This window comes from Micropterus salmoides, unplaced genomic scaffold (genome assembly GCF_014851395.1).
Source record: "Micropterus salmoides isolate LMB-PRFRI ecotype aquatic unplaced genomic scaffold, ASM1485139v1 Ms_hic_scaffold_11, whole genome shotgun sequence".
Taxonomy (NCBI): Eukaryota; Metazoa; Chordata; class Actinopteri; order Centrarchiformes; family Centrarchidae; genus Micropterus; species Micropterus salmoides.
In genome coordinates this window covers 24,954,548-24,968,020 of record NW_024040152.1, presented here as the reverse complement: position 1 = coordinate 24,968,020, position 13,473 = coordinate 24,954,548, and the positions used below count along the sequence as shown (strand labels likewise).

The window sequence follows — 13,473 nt, the reverse complement described above, 5'->3', positions numbered from 1 at the left end:
GCGATTCGATTTTATCGCGATTTTGAATATATTGAGATATATTGCAATTTATTACCTTATTCCAACTTCCAATTAGGTCCCTAAAGTCAAACTTTGTCAACATCTGTTTATCTAAAGAGATACATTTCTCTGTTTGTTCATATCACTTTTTCAGTCCTCTATATGGTCCTGTTAAGTTTTCTAGTGGTCTAAAAAAGCAATGGATTTTATTATTCTAGTACCAAAAAGTTAAAACTTCCATCTGCAATTCATATAATAAAATATCGATACTTGGTGTCCGTGTATCGATACAGTATTGCCATGGCAAATATCATGATACTATGCTGTATCGATTTTTTCCCCCCACCCCTAGAGCCTTTGTCAGACCTTATGCTGGTGCAGTTGTGCCACAGACTGCCCGGGAGCTCATCCCCCAGGACACCATCGGCTGTCTCATCTGGAGCATGCCTAGACGTTGTCAGGAGTTCAGTCAGGCATGTGGGGGCCATAAACACTACTTAGTCACATTATGAGTTGCTGTAATGAAAGTCATCAGGTTGGATCAGACTTGATTTTCGGTGTTTTTTTAATGCATTTTTAATGCAGAACTATATAAATGCAATCTTTTTTAGTGAATATAAATGTGTGTGTGTGTGTGTGAGTGAATGTATGCATGGGCTGTGTGTGTCTAGGTCACTCACTGTCCCTCGGGTTGTTGCATGTTGATACATGGGCAGCAAGAAATGCCCTGTCTCCTCTTAGGAGTATTTTTAATTTTGAGAGGTCATTCAGCTCTTTGAAATCTGACATTCCAGATTTTACATTTTAGGAGGAAGTGCAGCTCTGTCTCAACTAGGGCTGCAGCTAACGATGATTTTAGTATTCAAAGCTTTGATAGATTATTTCAACGATTCATTGATGTGTCGTTTAAGAAGTACTTTTGCTTGGCGGCGGCCGCACCCCCCACCCCAACCGTAACGGGATCAGCTGTGCACGTTTGTAGATGATAGATATTTATTAGTCCTTTCGGAAATTCATAGTTTGTCATACAGCAAACATCAGACCAACAAATAGACAACTCAAACATCAACCGAGTGCTATATAAGTTATACAAAAGGCTCGTGCAGACTTCACGACTTTCAGCGTCGGCCGATGGCCGTGCTGTTCACACAACTTACTGTCATATGACGGCAGTCTTGCAGACGTTGTGGCGTTCACACTACGTGACTGATCGATGACAGGAACATACACACACTGCAGTAGCTGACAGCGGCTGTGTCACCTGACGCAGGTCTCCAAACCACGTTTTGTCAAGAAAACACATGTGAAATGTGAAACAGGAAATGAGCGATCCTGCACATGAAACAGCTGTTTGTTACTATAAAGATGGCAATTATAAAGACAAAGAATCTGGGTGAAAGGATGGATTAGCACACGCAGGTAGCAGGGATGAGCATTGTCTGAGCTACAGAGAGAGCTGGAGGTGAGTAAAAAGGTGCAGCTCCCCGACACCCAGTTAACTCTCGACTATGAGGTTACAACTCACGGCCCAAAAAGGAGAACAACAAACGATGCAAAGAATTTGTGTCGATGCATTTTATTGATCGATTTTATCGATTTTAATCGATGAATTGTTTCAGCCCTAGTCTCAACCTCATCAGTGACCCGTCAGTCTTCCTTTTTCCATTGTGGTCACTGAGCCTGTACTTTAAGATCTGCCTCTGCTTTCTTCCTCTGACAATTTAGATGTTCTGCCAATTCATAATCTATTTTTAAGGCCAGGTGAGGTTCTAATCTTCTTTGACTTTTAGTTTCTTCTTTCCAGTGTTCCAAATAGCTTTACATTGTGTTATAATTTGGTTTTATTCTGATTGGCATTTTGAAAGCAGTGTTCTGCGACTGGTCAGGGTGTGCATGAAAGGGTAGTTAGCCTCAGCACAAAATGACATAGGGGCTCAACTCTTGGGCCTGGAGGACTTTAGGGTGTCTAGGACACTAGATTTAAGGTGTTTAAGAAAATAGAGTGTTTTTTTTTTTATGTTAAAAATCAGTGCGTATCTGCCTAATTTTGCTCTACATACATTTGGTGTTTTTCTGTGTACGTGTAAAGTGTATCTGCAGAATTGCACTAATTTCTTATAGTGCATTTACTGCCATTTTGTTATACCTATCTTGGTATAACCATAACAGAATAACTCATATATGTAGTATCACAGATACTGTATATCTGTATAGGTATAAATGCCGAATGATAAGTAAAAAGAAATTGGAGTACAGATATGCCAAAGACTTGTCTGAGTGCTCCGTAGGTATCTTGGTCACATTTCTAATCAGAATCCTGGGGCCGTAGTACAGAAACTTCCTATTTTAAGTCTTAAGATAGGATTTTTCTCAATTTGGTATTACTGAAGCAAATCCTAACTAACTTTAGGAATCCTATCTTATCTTACTTCATCCTATCTTATCTCAGGTTAGGAAATCCTAAATACTCAATCCAACATGGGTTATCAACTTTTATGTCTGTTACCTAGCAACCGATGCTACTTTTCTCATCTCGCAGAGCTAAACGGCTTTTAATAACTGTGGAGCAGAAACAACAACTATCATTGAACTTCTACTGTAACCTCCGTCGAGAAATCCAAATCCACATAACGCTTAACTCGGGAGATTAAAGAGTAAGTAAAGTGGGCTAAAATAGCGGACACAGTCTCCGCCGCATATCTGGCATCAAGCGGAGCGCTGATGCTGTCAAAAAGAAAAGAAGTCCATTTACAGTGATATGAAGACACAGGCAACTGTTGTGTCCAAAGAGCAGATGAAACCGCTGGTGGCTCCTCCTGTGCTCCCTCACTGACCCCGGCAGAAACCCCTAGGCTACTCTTCTCGGGAAAGTTAATAATGACGGTAAAAAAAATAGACTAATAATCATAATAAAGGCTGCGGGCTAACGTCATCATGTTTTTCATGTAGGCCTATTTCTTGAATTTAACGATCTCCTCCTATCAAAGACTTGCATTAGGATCCTTTTGTTACATCAAGCCTTCACATTATGTTACATAATTACAGCGTTACAAGCGTTACATCGCCTACAGCCTTTCTACTGTCGGGAGAATCAATTAAGTTGCACCTGTTGACATTTTGTTGATTTTGTAAAGGCAATTTAAGAGTGTTAAACGAGTTGGCAAACACTACCTGGTGGAAAAGTAAAAGTTAGGACAGCTTAACAGTTATCCTAAAGTTTATTAAAGATTTTACGAAGCTAGGATGCTTCAGTAATACACTTTTCTTATCTAAAGTTAGGAAAGGAATATTGATTTAGGAACTGTTAATCTGTAATGGCGTTTTTGCTAAATCAGTTCCTAACCCTTTATTACCATGGCTAACAAGCAGTTAGGATAAGATCTGCCGGTTAGGAAGTTTCTGTAATACGGCCCCTGATCAGTGATCAGTTACATCTGTCATATTTGAAATTTCAATTTAAGCACTGTCTGTCACCGTTTTAGCATCTCACCCAAGATTCAGATTCAAGTTTGGACTTTGAAAATAATTTGCACTCTCTTGAAATGAAACCTAATACATAACCATCTGAAATGGCTAATCTGGTTCTCAATATCATCATATAGATCTAAGTAATAACTTAGCTTTGTTTTCTGGGTTTAGGTTATTCCTACTGTCTTTTACAAAACACAATGATTTGCAGTGTGCCTACTTCTCCTTAGCTCTACACTGAGCTCTCAAAATGGAACCAAAGCATATCCTGAGAATCCCTTCCTTTCTTGCTGTGCTCACCTGCTCTTGATGGAATTTAAAAACAAAGGGCTCGCTACAGTCCCCGCTTGACTATCTGTCATCAAAACATGGATGAGCCTAAACTTCTTTAACTTAAACGGAGACAAGACCGAGGTCATATTGTTTGGAAACTCTGAAATGCTTGATGTAGGTGCCCTTGGCCCTTTAGCATCTAATAATCGCTAGACTGTGAGGAATCTTGGTGTCTTTTTGGACACTGTATTTAAATTTAATAAGCAGATATCCTTTTCTGTTAGATCATGCTTCTTCCAGTTGAGAACTATAGCCAAGGTCAAGGCCTATCTCCCGGAGTGGAGCTTCTTTCGTTCACACTCCAGCTGGAGTACCGAGATCTGCCAATCTCCTCCTCCTGGATGTGTCTAAAAGCAGACTCAAAACCAGAGTCAAACAAGCTTTTGGTGTAGCTGCTCCTAACCTGTGGAACAATCTGCCATTCCATATCAGAACCGCCCCCACTCTCGGACGCTTTAAATCTTTTCCTTCGAGTCAAGAAAGTTAATAATAATAATAAGGCAAATATATTATCATTATATATCATATATTCTGTGATATACTGTGTACTCTAATTACTGTTTAAAAATCGAATCTAATGTCTAATTACTAACCCAATAGAGCATGCATTTCACCTCCTTAAGAGGAGACTGAAGGGAGAAACACCCCGAAACAAACAAGGACTGAACTGTGGTAAAAACCTGGAATAGCATCACAAATGTTTGGTGATGTCGATGGGTCGCAGGCTTGAGGCAGTTATTGCAAGCAAGGTTTATGACACCAAATATTAAATGTTATTTACTTTAAAATTATTTGTTCCTTTAATTTTGCTCACCTAAGAATGCTGTGGTCTAATACAAATGGTGATATGTCCTAAGTTGTTTAACACATCTAGATGTGAATACCAGGAAATGAGCTGAAATTCTGAACTCTTGTCTCATACTGATCTTTTGATCTTAAACCCAAATGTCTTCAGTGAAAAACAAAAACAAAGGAATTTGCCTTACCGTTCCAATACTTTTGGAGGAGACTGTAAATAAAGTTGATATTGGGGGTGGTGATGGAGCAGTGGATAAGACACCCAGGTCTCTCTTTGGTGTGAGAGACCCGGGTTCAGTTCCCCACTATAGCACATCCACCATTGTGTCCCTGAGCAAGAGACTTAACCCCTAGTTGCTCCGGCAGCATGCAACCTCTATATAGCAATTGTAAGTCGCTTTGGATAAAAGCGTCAGCTAAATGAAAAAATGTAATTTAATGTAATGATATTGATATTGATTGACAGTACAGTGTGCCCTCTTTCCCGCCAGCAGCATTCTCATATTCCTCCCCCACTACAGCAATATGGCTCCCAGTCTGTATGACAAGTCAGCTTGAATTAGAGTCCCACTTGCCATCATCACATATGTTTGATTACATGCATTTTGCTACCCCAACAACCAAACGTGGATAAACTGCTGATCCGTCGTTCTACATTAGCGCCTCTGCTCACTTTTGTTCATCCTCTCCTGTGCTGCTTGATGAAACAGCAGTGACATGTGCATTGTGTGGGCCACAGGGGGTTCAGAGCAGCTGGTGACAGCTTCCCTCCAACAAATGAGTGTGTGTTTGTTTACAGTTGAGGCTCCCCTACCTGATGGCTCTGTCCGTGAGGTCTGAGGCAACTGCATTAGAGGGCCTCGTGGCAAATTAGGTACATCATTAACAGCTTAAGATAGGACTCTGAGATGCGATGCAGGTGCAGGACAGACCACAGCTTTTATTAGTTAACCCAGTAGCCAGTGGAATATCTACCAACACTATCATGATGGTGCAAGTTTACAAGCTCCAAGCATTCAAAGGTATCAGTTTTGTTTGGGGGCGAGACGTGTTGGCCCCTCTCTTGTGGATGAGGTCTTCATAGCTTACTGTGGCACCAACTGCATTACTGCATACTAACATGAAAGGATGGTCTTTTGTAATGTTGTAGTCAGTTTAGATTGGACTTCTTCTTTGCACAGTGCGGTGACTGAAAGCCTGTTTCAGCTGAAGAGCAGAATCTGAGTTTGTCAAAACATGCTGCTGGGCGATACGGGCTGATTAAAGTCGCAGGCGTGTGGAACTTTTGTGATTGTATGTTTTGTTGATTGATGGTGTTTTTATGTATTTTGATGGCAAACAGTACTTTTCCTCCCTGGTTGTTTCCCTTTTAGGGTTTAACCCTGTAAACACAACTCAGGCTTCCTTTTTTGTCCTTTTACAGCTCACTTTTATTTTGAAAATGTCCCCAAAGTGTCTTTCAAGTGTCAAATGATTGTTGTATGCTGGCCAAAATTATATTTGTCAGCAGCTATAAAGTTCAAAGGGGACTTTTCATTTCATTTTGTGATATTAACTGCCTACCTGTGCACTTCTGCTGGTTAAAATGGATTTGCTGATTGCATTTTATTGCCTCATTTCCCCAGGTATTATGAGCTGGTTGTTTGACATTTGTTAACTGTGCTTCTCTGTTGCTTCCCTTCCTCTCCCCCACAGCTCCCTGCGGAGGTCACTTCACAGGTTCAGAGGGAACTGTGCTGTCCCCAAACTACCCACATAATTACACCAGAGGCCAGAGCTGTGTCTATGACATCTTTGTCCCTGGGGACTTTGGTAAGCATTTCAAGAATTATTTTCACCGCGTTGCAGAAAATTGTTACCTGTAGTCTATTCAGCTTCTGCTTATAGCCCATATGTGGTTCCAGAAATATTTTTACTTTAATCTTGAAGTGAGAGGAGGAGGCTAAAAGAGACTGTTTGTGTTTTATGTTAATGATGAGGATAGAGGACAGTCTGTGAAGAAATGGAGGCTTATTCTCAAAGCTGGTCATAGGTGAAATAGTACTACCAAACAAAATGTTCAGACTTGCATAATTCATTTCCCTGTAGCGCTTCATTTGTATTTCATGCATTTCAGTGTTTTGTAAGTTTGGATTGGTATGTTTGATGGTTACAGCAGTTGACACTCACACAGGTTAAATGCTTGTCTGCTTCTGGATTAATATTCAATCCCTGTGTACATGTTTCATATCTGACAACTGAATTGGCAAATAATCAAGCTGATGGTTACGCTATGAATTGACAAAAGGTCATTGAAGGCCACTGCTATTTCTCACAGTGGTGTGTGTCTAATGAAATCACATTTAATCAATACATACATGTTTGAATTCCATATCAACACACTGTTAGAGGGGGGGTGCTGCTCCTCTTCAGGCTGTTTCACATGAGAATCTGAATAGCGGCAGTGTTTGGGCTTTAGCAGGAGGCGTGAAAGCACAATAGGATCAGGGGAAACAAAAATTGATTGTGTTGACATGAAAGATGCTCTGTACCAAAGGTAATGGAGAGGAAGGTCAAGCAGCAGAGCACTGTGGGCAACAGATGGTGTAAGCAAATGCACGGGTGCTCAGTTTATCCAAGTGCCCCTGTATATACATAATTCAGCAAAGATGTCCAGAAAACCTTTATGCGTTTCTGCTCAATATTCCATGTTAAGTCATAAAGAGATGCTGGGATCGTAGGCAGAGGCTTTTATCCTGTAAAGCCCTGTGCTTATGAAACACGGGTTAATCCCCAGTGTGATGATCCAGCCCGACAGTTTACATCCTCTGTTGCCATCTCCCACTGCTTATGGAGTCCAGGAACCCACAGGACCCACTTTTTTTATTTATTTATTATAAATATTATATACAAATGCAGCCTTTGCTTAAACTTCCTGGAAAAGCTTAATGGAGTGTAGAAGTCACCAAGCAACATTCCGACCTGGGCCTGCAAATTTTATTCCAGGGAGTGCAGACACGGAGGCTACTGAGGAGTCCCAATGAACAAGACTGCTGTGGCGTGGCTTGAGGGAAATGTGTTCTGAGCAGTATAAAGCAACTGGGATTCACAGCTAGGGCAGAACAAGTTGAAAATGTTGGGACTACGACTCTAGCTAGGATGTAACAAGAAATCCTAAATGATCCAAAGCATGTGTCCCTGATTTCACTATATGAATCTTTGATATAGAGGCTAAAGCCAGAACTGATAATGTCCTTGCACCAGCATCATATCGCTATTTTCGGGGCAGTATTTAAGTGCTCTTAGAAAACTAGCCATTCACTTGTTATACAGTATTATAACCACAGTACCACCATAACAGTATTTATTGTTGGTTTTTTCTTCAATTAACTTCAATTAGTTACTTTCCTTAAACATGTGAGTTAAATTATATTAAAATAAAGCCAAGTGATGCATGTAGAGAAACAGTATTTTAGTGTTTTTAACCTCCAGATAAAACAGTATGGAGATAATTTCTGTTTTCTCTGTAGCAGCATGGCAGCTGAGTCTAGCCTATAGGCAGTGTGATAGCAGAAATCACATTTCAGTGTCTACTATAGAGGTAATTGAAATTTGTAGGCGCCTAGGGTAGAGTATCAAACGTGTGTCCTAGTCTGTCCCCCATATGACGGATGGCGTAGCATAAGCCTTTGATACATTGTGTCAACTAGCAGGAAAAGGTCAGTGGAAAATATCATCTCACGACTCCAGCCCAGTGACCTGAGGGTTTTACACCTGGGGGGTGTTGCAGTATTATGTAGATGCATGTCTTGCTGTTGCAAACACACTGTGTTAGTCCTCCTCAGAAAACACAACAGGTTTACAGTTGGAAGGCGTACATATAAAATGAATTAAGCCATGTGCTCTTAATGATTATTATTACATTATATGATTAAGTAAGTGCAGAACAGTGTCTGATATCATGTTTGAGTTATGGTGCAAGGGTGGCAACCAGCCATCAGCTGTTGGATGCCAGAATGAAAGCAATATTTTAATTGTTGATCATCAAATAATGGACATGGAATGCATAAAATTAAAACAAGTGGCTTAGTGTCAGTAATAATGAAAAAAATAATATTAACAGTGATAGATGTTTTTTAATTGCATATTTACAAGGTAGCCTCAAGTTAATACATACAATTATAATAGGAAAAATAATTTCCTTCCTGTAAGCCTTATCAGATCTGTCATTTCACAACTATATTTGATCTGGATATGCAGCAAATAAGGCAGGCCTGGAAAGTGTTCTTCATATTTAAAAATAAACACAGTTGAAAAGTTTTTCAAGCATAACCTGAATTTATATTACAGTGTGCAATGTTGCCCAGATCTTGGCAGTTCTCACAGATGATAATATTACTGTTTCGCAGGTTATGAAAAAAAATAAGTCATCCTTTAATTTCAGCTTTGCCGTTTGTGACAGAGTAAGTCATTTAGGGATGTTTTTTCCACGTTTGGCTGTCTTGTTGCTTGTGCACCTGGCTGGCTGCCTGGTGAGTAGTAGTGACAGTACACTCTGTCTACAAAAGTAAATAAATACGACAGCAACACTCTAATTTTCTTTCTACACGAAGGCGAGGAATTTAGAATTCTTGATTTGTGGTTGTTGTTGTTTATTTTTATATAGCAATAAAAACTGCTTGCCAACAGGGGCAACCACATCAAATTAAATGGTTGAAAGAGGTTCAGATCTTGTTGCCTGGGGAAAATGGACAGCTGCTACTGTTGAGCCTTTCAGTACAAGTCATTAAGTATGACTTTGGGTGCTTCACGGGACTGTTATTTGTCGTTTCCTCGATCCTCGCTTGAACCAGAAGTTGTTCTGCTCCGCCATCTTGCAGACCGTCCCAAAGCTCTTATTTGTGCTCCGAGGAGCTATGAGCAGAAACACCAGTGCTTCCTTCCCTTTATGTCTTTTACTGACTGACTCGTCCCCTTATTGGGTAGCCGTTATATTGATTGGACGCTGCAGCTGATCGGACTGATCTGATGTATCACGACAGATAGGCCTAACATTAAACTACAGTGTATCACTGCAATACACTATATTTGATTTGTTTTATGATTCACTGTCTAGTTAAAATCTGAGTTCATTGTAGTTCTGAAAAACAAAAGCCCCACACACAGCTTTCTTCATTTTTTTTTTTTTAGAAAGAGTTTTCTTTCTTTTATTTCTCTCATCAAATTTTATTTAATTAAAGTCAGAGTCAGGGAGTCTGTCAGCAAGAAACATGTTTTACACAATTTACCGTCATTTCTATTGAGTCACATGTGAGACTGATCATTCCTTTGTTAGCCCAAATAGACGACAATAAAACATAGTAAACACGTAGACCAGAGGTCACTAATAGGCGGACCGCGGTCCGGATCCGGACCCAGCCGCCGTCCTCTCCGGACCGCCGACCTACAGCCCATTTATTAATGAGACTTACTACCTCGTGACGGAGCGTTTCTATTTTAACCCGCGCAGCTTTTCTAGCATTTACTGTACTGGTTTAAAGGACCAGGAAACTCCTCACAGACCAATCGCATGTGCTCCAATCGTCTCATGTGACGCTGCTCAGCCAATCAAATCTGTGCATACCGATGCTTGCGAGTCGAGTCCGCGAGATTCACCAGAGACGTTTTGGAAACACACCCGAATTGAGGAGACGAAAGATAAAAGAGATTTCACATGACTTTTAATCAAGAATGTACAGATTTTTACATGTACATTCCTCCCACGGGCAGTTCAAAACCAGAATATCTCATAGATCTCCAATGCGAGCTGGAGCTCACGTTTCTCACTGAACAACAGAAAGTAGGAAAGTGGTAGCTCTGTAAGAGGAAATGAAAGAGAAGAGGAGGCATTACAGCTGTTCATTTGTTATGATGTGTTGAGTGTTTATTATAAAATTGGTTCAGACTACACTTCATCACTTCAAGCTACACTTTTTATTACATTTTTTCTAAAAATTAGGCACTTTAATTTAGTTTACTTAAATTTAGAATTTATTATTTGAATAGTTATTATTTATTATACTTCCAGTTTGATGTGAAAACTGCCTGCACATCCAGCCATCTCACCTACTGCATCTGATGAAAACAGATCCTGTGCCTGTGAGCAGGACATACAGTAACTTATAATTATTCATGTGCAGGTGTTAAACAGGTAACAGAGAATCATGCTGCTCTGCACTGATAACTGAGACTTTATTAGTACCAACACCGTGCACATGTGTGCAGACACAAACTCCATCAAAAGTCTCTACAGGTGTTAGAGCTGACTGACAGCTGATCCAGCTGTGATCTGCTGCTGATGTGATCAGAAACGGGCATCGCTTCATGTGACGCTTCGGAGGAAAGGACTAAAAACATATTTCCTTGTTCCTTCTCTCCTGGCTTGGTTTCCTTGGGTCTCTCCATGAATCCCCCGGTGGGCGGGACTAAGACGCAAGGAAAAGACGCAAGTGAGGGAAACGTGGATGCAATTAAGAGACTTGAGAAGCACCCTCTGATTTTTGCATGTAGACATACAGGACTAATACTGATGACATAATCAGCTACATTTCCTTCCTTTTGTTTTGTCATCTGTAGTAGATTGCGAAAACGCACAGGTGTACACTGTGTGTTTTAAGATTCGCTGACAGGTTTTCATTGCAAAGGATTGCGAGAGCTTAAAACATTTTGGAAATGTTTATATGCATATGTCTTGAATGTTGGTAGATATTTTGTTCAGCGGTATAGATTTATTGTGTTCTATTCAAGCTGTCATAGTTTCTGTCTGACTGATTGAACAAACCCTGTGGGTAGGTGCGCACCTCCCTGTATGTGTTTTCCCTTGGACCACATTTTACTCCTGATATACCAACATAATGTATGCACATAATAAACATCCATCCATAACATCATAATGCGCCACAGTGTAATCTAGTTCAATTCTGCCTGAAGCATCAACTCAATCATATAAATAAATGTCTGTCTTTTTGCATAGGACTTGCTGGTCCCTCATACTCATATCCTCTACACACATGTTCATAGAGGCACTTATGCAGCGTATTCCAGATGATCATTAACAATTATAACAAAGAAAGAGTGTTAAACACCAGTGATTAAAGCACACTGTGAGTATATTCCGTAAAAAGGCTATGTATTCATTTCCAAACCATCATTTCTTAGTAGCTCAGCACTCATATGTATCCTCGCTGCATAGCTTATTTTACTTTGCACCATTCAGATGTTGATTAAGGTACAATGTGCATCTTCCTTATAATGTTTAATTGTCAGAAATAATGGTTGTAGTCATATTTCAAACAATAACTCTGCTTCTGTTTTAAAGAGATTAATTATTCATGGCACTCAACCTTTGCATTGGGCACTGCTTGTAAACATGCAAACATACAGCCCCACAAATTCATTATTTTTGTTTTGTTATATGTTCAGTGGCTACTATATAATGTGTTTTGTCCTATACTTACTATACTTTTTTTTGTTTTTTTTTAACATATGGACACGTCATGCTTCTAGGTTAAGTGTTTTCCCCCCCAGCTTAAGTTTGTATTGTTTTTAGTTTGCTTAGAAGATTTGCTTGTTCGGTGCATCATCCTCATTTATGAAGCTTCAGAGGTGAGCAAATTTCTTCCAATTAGTAGGAGCCTCCATGGTATTTTGTGTGTGTGTGTGTGTATGTATGTATGTATGTAGTTTTTTTTTTTCTCGTGTTTTTTGTTTTGAACTGCATCGTTCCCACTGGGATGTAGCAACATTCACTCCAAATATCATTAACTGTGTAGATAACCTTTGAAATCGACTGTGGATACAAATCTCATTAAAATTGAGATGATTGTCAGAAGCCATTTACATGACTGAAGTTGAAAATTAAACTCCTAATGCTCTGAAATTTCATCACCATATATACCTCAAACCCTGGCCCTGGTTTTAATAAGGTTATGTAGCAGATCAAATAAGCAGACCACCATAGTTTTAATTGTGGTTAACTATGCAAAAGTTGCATTTCATCCTAAGTTAGTCTGTCATCAGAAGGATGCCCATAATGAGTCATTGGTGAATTTTGTACACACCATACAGTCACCTCTGTTTATGTGCCCAATGCTTTTTATAGCTCGTGTGTGTGTGTGTGTGTGTGTGTGTATAATAGTAACAACAACATATGCATATTGGTTGCCACAGAATGTGTCAAGAGGCGAGACACGAGCACTGACAGATTGCAGTAATAAATCTGGGCTGTAACAAGATGGACAGAATGAGTGAGAGAAAGAGAGTCCTGTGGAGACTGCAAGAGGTAATGGGAGTGTCTAACTACGAGAAAGAGGCACATAGATCTTGGTCGAATGTGAAAGACTCAGAGAGAACGAGTTAGATGGAGACAGTGATAATGAGTGAGAGAGTTATAATGAGCGAGACCTGGAATGAGAAGAGAAGGAGTGAGAAAAAAAGTGCTGCTGAAAGCGATGATAAAAACGTTGACCCCGGGGGCTGATTGTTGACTCATCAGTGATGTTCGCTGCAGAGTATGAGTATGCCTGGGGCCACCTTAATACATGACTTGCTACATCTCACACAAAAAACATTACCTTGTCTGTCTGCTTCAGCTTACGGTGTATACACTACCCTCAGTGTGATTAACCAAATATGAACTGTGACCTCTGCTCTGGCCCCACCTTGATGCAGAATTTGTTTTTGCAATGGGGCTCCACAGGTGCAAATGTCTGTGGATGTGTAATTAGAGTGTGTGCCTCTATCAAATTTGAGTGTGTCGAGCACTCACATGAATGACTGCATTTACTGGATTTGACAACCTGTGGTTTTCAAGTTGATGAGATTCTGGGTACCCATTATGTATGTGCAATGGCTTGT

General features: G+C 40.0%; 1 protein-coding gene across 5 annotated transcripts in view; it reads left to right on the top strand.

Moving 5' to 3' along the window:
• Positions 1-13,473, top strand: part of LOC119897915 (CUB and sushi domain-containing protein 3-like) — a 253,016-nt gene that overhangs the window by 120,511 nt on the left and 119,032 nt on the right. For all 5 annotated transcript variants that reach the window (XM_038711956.1, XM_038711957.1, XM_038711955.1 and 2 more), the window contains exon 31: positions 6,295-6,411. In XM_038711956.1, coding sequence (XP_038567884.1) covers positions 6,295-6,411 — 117 coding nt within the window. The remainder of the gene's footprint in view (positions 1-6,294; positions 6,412-13,473) is intronic.